We start from the raw sequence: 9,982 nt of genomic DNA on the forward strand, positions 1-9,982 counted from the left end.
AGCTCGAGCCACATGGGCCGGCTGAGGCTTTGTCCGACACCCAGAAATGGGCTCAGCCCAAGTCTCGAGTCAGTCGGACTCAAGCTTTTTCGAGCCGAGCCACGAACGACCCAAGTCGACGAACCCGATTGTCATCCCTAGCCAGTCTAGGCAACATGTATGTCATTAAATAACAAAATTCATTTAAATCCAAGGACATATGGTATATTTAATTGGCCTATAACAATTTGATAACTAAACTGGTTATGTTTAAACACTACTAGGGCTACGTAGCATTATTCAATCAATAAAAATTATTTTGAGAAATATTTCAAAATCTATGTCATGCAGTTCGAAAGACTTTCTACTTGTAGAATCGGAGACGGATTTAGGAGGGGGTGGGGTTGGGCTGGGTTGTAGCCCCCCACCCCCACCCCCCCACTCAGGCTCAATAGCCTTTTTTTAAGGTATTTTTTATTTTTTTGGGTAAAAAATAAATCAGTTTTTTATGTGAAAAAAAAATTCGTGTAGTAGCGTGATTTGAAATTTTGTAGCCCGATCTTGAATCCGTTCCAGTGTAGAATGCATTGAATATATTTTAAAATGTATTTCATTTTCATTGGACAAACAATCAGAAATCCCATTGCTATTTAAACTAGCAATAAAACCATTGATGATGGTATAACTCTATGTCGTCTAGAGTTTCATCTTATTCTAATAAAGTTTTTGATACTTCCACTTCCACTTACACACACGTTGTCTTGCTCGTTAGGTACATGCTAGACTTTCTTTGGAAAAACTAATTTCACAGATTTCATAATTGAACGTTTGATTAATAAAGACGAAAAAGATGAGACAAATTCAAAAAGAGAGAAAACAATTATTTTGAGAAATATTCAAAAAATACAGAAATCTTCTACTACCCACAACGAAAAGTCTTATCTTGTCCACTTAGAGAGAATCGTAAGTTCAGTTCTCCAGCAACATCAGCAAGTGAACAATCTTATCTTACACATTGTGAGTAGAATAACAATTTCGTCAAAACGTAACCATATAAAATAAAAATACTAATTATGAAATAAATTAAAAGTCAATTCATAAAGAGTTAAAAGTCAAAAAGAAAATAAATTACGCACCATAAGCAGCGGCGCATTATAGCCAGGAATGGAAGTCACTTGAACACTAAAGCAGCATGCTAATTAATGTTCAATAAACTGAATTGGGTGGAATTTAAATTTCATATATTATTTTCACATATTAATTCTTAGTCAATGTTCGTATCCTAAATTCCTTCAAACTTGCAAATAATATACATATAACTTCCAAAATACTATTGTGAAAATTATCAATAAATTATTAAAGTATTTCAAGCATGCTTGCTTAGTTAGTGATGACAATTTGACTTGAAAAATTCGAACCGAAATTTCTTGTTATATCCAAAAAAAATTAAATGTGTTTACTTTAGTTGCCAACTTTTTTATATCTAAATCCGAAAAAAAGTATCCAATTTCATTAGCCCACTTATAAACTAATTTGTGTCTTAAGATTTTGGAAGTTATTGCATACTTTTTGTTGTTCCATTGAACTACTATTATGGCCCCTTTGATTTCAAAGATGGAATTAAATTGAATTGATAGACGAATTTCAGGGAATTGAATTGCCTGGAAAATATTTTTTTAGGAATTGTAAATTATTGTGCTTCATTGATATAATTTTTCACGTGGAAAATGTCGAAATAAAAGTATTTTTATGTTCATTTGGCTTTGTTTTACATGAAAATTGTCAATTAAAGAGATAGAATTTACTGATACTGGATATGAAATGTGTTTCCATTGCCAAAAAAAATCAAGAAAATCGTCTATCTTTTGGTGTTCATTTAGCTTTGTTTTACATTAAAATTGTCGGTAAAATGGAAATATTTTTTACAATAATTCTTAGACTTTATTTCCATTGCCAAAAATAATAAATAAATAAATCGCTACAGTAACCAGGAATTCGAATTCCATGATTTCATGGAAAATCTGACGTGGCACGAAATATGGAATTTCAATTCTATGGAAAATTTTGGACAATCAAACAACCAAAATTTGGAAAACAAAATTCCATGAAAATGGAAAAAGTGGAGCAATCAAACATGGCGTTAGTTGTTTAGTTGATTCGAGTTTNCCCCCCTCCTCTCTCTCAAAATTTAGTCGGACGGCATGATTACATTTAGCTATTAACTTGCGTTAGTATTGATAGATAGCTTAATCTCATGTGTTTGTACTTATATAAGTTCGATCAAAATATATTATTATTCATGTCATCATATGTTGGTATATTGTCTAAATTAACCAACATTGATTTTACGTACGCAATGGTCAAGCTCATCCGAATAATAATAAAAAATGATTTTCAATTCAAAATCCGGTTTGATTCTCGTTTTTGGAAGAATGAGAATAAAAAATATAGTCGTTACGGAACCCACACAAAAGATAGAAAGTCAAATATGATGATTTGATATAATAAATAATAATTATATTTTTCATTTTTACAACCAAATAATGAGAATCAAACGAGCTATTAACAAGAGTTTATCATTTTGGGAATCCATTTTTCCTCCAACTCTTATAAATAAATAAAAAAACAATAAAAAATTCTGAAGCCACAAGTCGAACGTATTAAAAGAGTATAGCGTGGCCCAGCAAAGAACTTCGTGTCTACGTGTTTGCATTTGTTTCTCTTATGCAGTATGGCTGCCATGAACTTTTCACTCCGGCCACTAGAATTCTCCACCAGCACCACCGCCATAAACCACCGCAAGCCGGCCACTTTTCTTCGCAGAAAACCACCCATATCCATCTCATTTGCTACCACTTCGCCGGAAACCACCGCCACATCACCCGTGGAAAAACCTGAGATCGAGTTAGAATTTATAGGGGTATGCATTTTTTCCCCAAATCTTCTTGTTGGTTACTATAAATAATTTATATTTCTTAATTTAATAGTACTTGAAAATGTTGTTATTTGGTTGTTTGTTTAAGCTTGTTGTATAGTGTACCTAAATTTTCTTTTGTTCCATTACTTTTTAATTTCGCTAAATTTCCTAGTTTATTGACTTACTTATATCCCCACTTTTTTGTTGCATTTTTATCGTCAATTTCATTTATTGGCACATTTGATGACAATCATTGTACAAATATTTTTTCGGCACTCAGCGCATATTTGAGCTCCATTCTTTAAAACTTTTTTTTTCCCCTAAACTCATTTTAATCACATATTCTCCCAATAAAATAATTTTGCAAGTAAGTCTAGAACTTTTCCATACATTCTCTAAAAAAAAAAATAATAAATAAATAAAAATCACTTTTTACTAAATTTATTTTCAAAAAATAGGGCAGGAGAGGAATTGTAGAGGAAAAGTTACTATGAATTAAATATCATTGATGTGAAATGAATTTGTTACATGGTGCATATTTATAATTATGATGAGATGATGACTATAAAAAGTGGTAAAGATAACAATACAAAGTGAAAAGGACTCTAATCTAGATGTTCTGAGGCAATCCTTATTACTTGGTGATGAGCTTTATAAGGTGATAATAAGCTTTTTAGGGTTGTTATCTTCAATTTTCTTGTTATTTTCTAGCTTATCCCTAATAGGCCCTTGCAAGACGGAGCTCCATTGGAGATTCCGATCTTGGACAATGTATTAGTGACTTGTCGGTCGAGAGAAGCTTGCTAAATATGTCGCCAGCTCATCATTGGAAGAAATGTATGAGACCGTAAATGACCCTTTTAAAACGTGATCGAAAACAAAGTGATAAGCAATGACAATGTTTTCATACGAGAATAAAATATGGGATTTACAATGATATATATGGCTCTGATATTGTTACAAAAGATCGTTAAGTGATGCACGAGTGAAACATGAACTTTACCCTACTAGAGATTTTTAATCCATAGAACCTCAGCAGAGCAAGAGGTCACAGCACGGTGTCCAATTTCAGTAGAGTGTTCAACTCATTTTTGCTTTTTAAAAGCACCATAAAATGGGATATAGGTGGAAGTTAAGGTGCGATCATCTGAATTACCCCCCAGTCTGCATCAGTGAAAGAAGTTAGGCGAAGTTCACCATTCGCGCGAAGAAGAAGACCATGGTGAATGTTGTAAGATAAAGAATGTCTAGTATTTACTTATGCTAAGTAAGAAGGAGGCTAGGGGAAGAAGGAAGAACTTATATACCAAGGAAGTAGTGCAAGGAGCTGAGTTCCTTGAAAGAGAAATGCTGAGATAGGACGCTAACAAATTTTGCAATGACGGTGAGGTTATTTCCAGTATCAAGAAGATCGTCAACATACACCAAAAAGTAGATGGTGATAGGAGTGGAATAAAGGAGAAGAGATGAATCAATGTGGGCATTGGAAAAACCATAGGAACAAAGAAAGCTCTTGAGTTCATTGTACTAGGTGTGTGGTGCCTGTTAAGCCCGTATATTGCTTTCTTAAGGCAGCAATAATAATGGAATGTTGAGTGTCAATGAACCCTGGAGGTTGATTCATGTATACATCTTCATCCAAAGACCCAAAGCCCTATGAAAAAGGGCGTTATTTACATCAAGTTGTTTAATTGGCTAATAATCATGTATTGCATTGGTAAGAATAAGGCGAATGGTGGAAGGCTTGACAATAGAGTTAAAGGTGTCATTGATGAAACCCTTTGGCTCCAAGGAGTGCTTTGTAGCCAGAAATGGAATCATCAAGATCCCATGTGATAGATAATACCCATTTACTGTCGACGACATTTTTGCTAAGATCAGGAGGAACTAGATCCCATGTGCTATAATGAAGAAGAGCATTAAGCACATTTGACATGGCATGACGCCAGTGAGAAAGCTTAATAACAGGGACACACAATAAGAATCAAGAGAGATGGGCAATGGACGAGTAGTGGTAATAAATTTTAACTCTTATAGTTTGGATATATTATTCTTAGACTATTTGACTGTAGGATGCACATTGAGACTTGTGCTAGAGGGGATAGACTCTGTAAAGCAGGAATTGCAATGTTGATATCATAGATGGGAATAGGAGTTGGGGTGGGGTTAAGAGACAGAAGATGAACGATGGAGAAGAGGATGCAATTCTTAGAGGAAGTGGACTGCTGGGATAGCGTAGCCGAGGCTGAGGCTTCTGCCGCTGGGGGCAGGAACCTGTGGGAAATAGGGGGTTCGAATAGAGACTGTGATGACTATGAGATTTAATAGGGATGTAATAGAATATGATGAAGAGGGTGAAGGAATAGGTGAGTAACCAAAAGGGCAAATCCTCGAGATTGGATCAAATGAGACAGAGGTAGTGCTACTGGCGATGTTGTTAGCCATGCAACAGGATGGGAAAATAAAAGGAGAGAGGAGATAGATGGGAGGAAGAAGAAGAAAAAGATTATAGGGAAGACACTTGTGAGAGTTTAGATTGCTCTGATACCATAAAGAGGAAAAGTTACTATAAATTAAATAATGATTCATGTGAAATGAATTGTGTTACATGGTACAATACAAAGTGATAAAGGTAACAATACAAAGTGAGATGGACTCTAATGTAGATGGTGTTGATGTAATCGATCCTAATCAGGTGGTGATGAGCTCTGATAAGGTGGTCAAAAGCTTTTAGGGTTGCTACCTTCAATCTTCTAGTTATTTTCTAGCTTATCATTGGTAAATTGTATGTGAGAAGCAAATTCCTACTATCAAATACTATTTTTTTTTAAGCTGTCTTCAACAAAAAATGTAATTTTATCCAAATAAAATTATTAACCATTTAGATTCTCAGTTCACTCCATCTAAAAGCTTGACATGTTAAATGATGGATGCATTTACTATTTAAATTTAATTTTCAACATGCTCTTACTTGTAGGCGGCACATCAAATTCACTTTTTATCTTACACATTGTTGATAAATAGGTGACGACGATAGTTGAATCCTCTCTAATCACAGTCTAAAAGCTAAATTTGTTGGAGAGATGGGACATTTATTTTTTTTATTTATCTATAGTCTACGATGTAAAGTAAGTGAAATATTTATTATTTTATTTTATTCTTGTATTTTCTTTGTCGGTGGTAGCCTAAACCAGGTGCAGATGGGAAACCCCCTGTTGATAGAGCTAAAGCCATAAGTGGAGAGAAGCTGCTTAGGAACATCATGTTGGATAACAATATTGAGCTCTATGCAGCATATGTAAGTTTAATTAGCACACAAGTCGGTTTTTATATTTTTCCTAGCTTGCAATTCCATATTGGGTCATTCTGCAATCAATATTGAATACCCAGTTTTTAGTTCATTCTCTATGATAGAATTTTAAATCTAAAAATAAAAGTGTGGATTGACCTCTAGCTCCTTATTTTCAATATGCACCATTTTTGCATTTGAGTTGAGAGCTGACCTATGATGCTAATTAACTGTGAATCCTGTATCAATATTACCGTCCTGTTTTCTGTCTTAATAAAGAAAAGTACAGTGGCTAGTGATCGACTGAAACTATTATTTGCATATAATGGCAGACACGAAAGTGAATGAAAATCTTGAAATGTATAAATATTTGGCTTCCTAGTTGTAAGATGTAATAACAGATGTAAGTTACTTAGACATATGATATTAATCTGGAAACAAACAATTGACTAAAACTTGTAGAGACATTTCATATGATATTAATCTGAAAACAAACAATTGACTAAAAATTGTAGAGACAGGTGAAATGGAATAGGCTTCAATCCTTACCATATGTAGGAAAACTTAAAGCCCCAAATATATTTAAAAAAAAAAAAAAAAAAAGGATTATGATTGAACAGTGTATCCATAACATGCTTCATCGTGCATTTCTTTCTCCTGAACTTGAGTTAGTACTTATTCAGTAATCCCATCTCAAATTTTGGTAAATACATGCAAAATTCTGTCTGATTACCAGTTTCTTTTGCTAGATGGTGCTAGTAATTTGGAGTGACTGACAAAGTCTATATGTAAAAAGGGAAAATTGTGTAGTATATAATTGTAGAAATATTGTTGAAATGCTGGAAGTTTTTGTTGAAGATTGAATCCCTTCAACCTGAGTTCCAATAATTCCCTCATTTGTTTCTTATATTCAATTTGTCCTGTCGTGGATGTTATTTTTTCCTGTTTGATAGGGGAAGGTAATGAATTGTGGAGGTGGTGGAAGCTGCGGCACTTGTATTGTGGAGGTAAATAATAGCTTTGTTTCCACTATGTTCGCTTCTAAAACTTACAGAGGTATCGCTTTCCTAGTGTTTACTAACTGCGAGGTCCTACAAAATGTTATAAATCGCTTTTATTATTTGGCACAAAGAGGGAGAATAATGCAAGAAAGTGTCAGGGGTTTCATGTCTACCAAGACTATTGAAAGGCATTATTATATTTTTTCTTTATTTGGGCCGGGGCAGGGTTGGTAGCGGCTGGTGGCTGAAAGAAATATCAAACGAGAATTACTGTAGTCACCATACATCTCATAGATGTTTTACTCGTATTAAGTTTTACATCATCTTATAAGCATATTGTTTTCTCTCTTTCAGATCATCGATGGAAAGGATCTCCTAAATGAGAGAACGAACACAGAACTCAGATATTTAAAAAAGGCACGGCATCTGACACCGCTCTCTCATATTTTCTCAAGTTTGTATACAAGTTTCTTATTCTTATGTTACTTCGTGTTTGTTTCTTAACAAGATTCAGGATACCATTGTTCAATGTTACACTAAAATTAGTCTTCAAATTATGTGGTAATAATATTAGATGATGAAGGCCAGACATAATCATTGTCTAAATTCCAATGCTTTGTATTGCAAGAGTTGCACCAGTATCGACACACTGTAATTTCTTAATGCCAATGAAAATTGCTTTGTGCAGAAACCAGAGTCCTGGAGGTTAGCTTGCCAAACTATAGTTGGAAATAAAGAAAATTCCGGAAAGGTATGTTGATTACAGCTACATTGTTTGACATTTTTGTACGTTGATTACAGCTACATTCTTTGACTTTTTTACGATCTTAGATATTGCGACTACAGAGCAGGGGCAGACCCATTAAGGTTTGACATTTACAAAGTAGCCCACATAAACTTTTAGTCCATAATTTTAAGTTTTTAACCATAATTTTTACATAATTCTGTCTCGCCCTCACCGAGTCATATTCCTAGGTCCAGCCCTGCTATAGATTACTGGATTATAATTACCTATAAAACTGTACCAAACATGCTCTACAGGTCTGCGTGAGGAGATCAGCTCACATTTATGGATTTAGTTGTTGACAGTCTGTCAACGGTTTAGCTACCAATTCTTGAAAAATGGAGCAACATTAACTTCAGTTTTTCTTGTTGCAGGTGGTGGTCCAAAGGTTGCCTCAATGGAGAAAGTGATATGGTAGAATAATAATATATATCTAAAGGTTGGCATCAAAAGAAACCCGAGCATCATCATAATCATATTGGCTTCAAGTAAGTTCTTATAATCATGTTTATGTAAATGGATTGTTAGAAGATTGAATGGCTTCGACTATCAGAAACATGTTTAGGGTTCTGATTCTCGTCTCATGGAGGAAAAGGATATAAGCTTATGTTCATGAGCTCCCACGAACAACTTAAAATCATTTGTTCGTTAGCTGTTTATTGTTCTTCAGTTTATAAATATCAAACTGATTGGTCCTTAATTCTGAGTTGACTTTGCTAGTTAGAAACTTTAGATCATAAATATTGCATATTTTTAGTCACAATTGTGTCCTGTTCTCCTGGAATAATATTTCGTTGGAAGAATTATAAAATTATAAAAACATTCTTCCTTTATCATAGTTTGAGATCAACTACAATAGGTGAAGATGTGACATTTGACACGTATGGTTAGTAGAAAATTGTGGGCATGGATCATTATTTCTACTGTGTTTGGCAGCATCACAATCACAAAAAGTACTTTATATATCATAGTTGTAATGGGGATATCAAATTGTTAATTGCGAAGAAATTTTTCGATTTTACCTTTACAACCATGTAAGTTAATATGAGGGTTTATAACTGTAACTAGGGAAAATAACATGGCAAGTTCTCGCAATATTTTTCTAAATTTTATCTCTGATAAGCGTAAATGTTGCACTTATCTTGGTTATTAAAAAAAATGAAAAAGCTTTTGAGAGTAATTTTATGAACTAAATGAAAACCAAATAATAGCTCACCAAGAGGGGGTGAATTGATTTTTAAATTTTTTTTCGAAAAATAATTCAGGACTAAAAATAATGTACTAGCAAATGTAGCAATAAAAGAAATACACACAAATATGAAATCAAATAAAGAAAATTAATGAGCACAATATAAAACGGTAAATAGAAGGGGGAGAGAATGCAAACGATTTGATTGTGGAGGTTTGATTCAACTCAATGATCTACATTCCTCATTACCGAACTCTACGTACAAGCAAGGCATTTTTCACTTAATTTATGATTTATGATGCAATCCAACCTTCTATAATGTTTTCAGTAACTTACAAACAATGAGCACCGATTCTATTGTAACATTGAGTTTTACGGGATCTAAACACAACCTACAATTCAATTCAGAGTAATTTTACGAAAGAAAACTTATTTCACAACAAAGGTATGTTCAAAGTTGAGTACAATGAGAGAAGTAGGTTAACATTTCAATGAATAAAAATAAATAAAGCTCAAGTATTAGATTCAAACTTTGCTAGACTACTTGCTCAAATCATAAAAGTAAGAGCTCAATTTTCCCATAATCAAGAGAATTTGTCTTGATAATACAAGTAAATTTAGGTCACGAGCCTTCGATAATTATTATATGTCAATTGGAATTGTTATTAAACATTTAGTTGCACATGTGCATACACAAAATGGTTTAGCGGAGTCATTTATCAAACGTTTACAATTTATTGCTAGACCATTATTTATGAAAACAAAACTCCCAACTTTTGTTCGGGGTTATGTTATATTACATGTTGTATCATTGGTTTGTATA

At 33.6% G+C, this 9,982-nt stretch overlaps 1 protein-coding gene across 2 annotated transcripts; it reads left to right on the plus strand.

Moving 5' to 3' along the window:
• Window positions 1-2,635: 2,635 nt before the first annotated feature.
• On the plus strand, window positions 2,636-8,808 carry LOC111398715 (photosynthetic NDH subunit of subcomplex B 3, chloroplastic). 2 transcript variants are annotated; one of them, XM_023025767.1, is made up of 6 exons: window positions 2,636-2,899; window positions 6,081-6,194; window positions 7,139-7,192; window positions 7,541-7,640; window positions 7,875-7,937; window positions 8,345-8,808. In XM_023025767.1, the coding sequence occupies exons 1-5, from the start codon at window positions 2,711-2,713 to the stop codon at window positions 7,919-7,921; spliced, it is 504 nt and encodes a 167-aa protein (XP_022881535.1). In that variant the 5' UTR covers window positions 2,636-2,710; the 3' UTR covers window positions 7,922-7,937; window positions 8,345-8,808. The 2 variants fall into 2 exon arrangements, with proteins under 2 accessions (XP_022881535.1, XP_022881534.1); XM_023025766.1 differs by having other exon boundaries at window positions 2,639-2,899; window positions 7,541-7,603.
• Window positions 8,809-9,982: the final 1,174 nt, after the last annotated feature.

This window comes from Olea europaea, chromosome 8 (genome assembly GCF_002742605.1).
Source record: "Olea europaea var. sylvestris chromosome 8, O_europaea_v1, whole genome shotgun sequence".
Lineage (NCBI taxonomy): Eukaryota > Viridiplantae > Streptophyta > Magnoliopsida > Lamiales > Oleaceae > Olea > Olea europaea.

Bases quoted from the DNA above. Each gene is read 5' to 3' on its own strand.
- LOC111398715 (XM_023025766.1), top strand. From the start codon at position 2,711: ATGGCTGCCATGAACTTTTCACTCCGGCCACTAGAATTCTCCACCAGC. The intron at 6,195-7,138 runs GTAAGTTTAATT...CCTGTTTGATAG, and splicing joins TTGAGCTCTATGCAGCATAT to GGGAAGGTAATGAATTGTGG. The intron at 7,938-8,344 runs GTATGTTGATTA...TTCTTGTTGCAG, and splicing joins ATAAAGAAAATTCCGGAAAG to GTGGTGGTCCAAAGGTTGCC.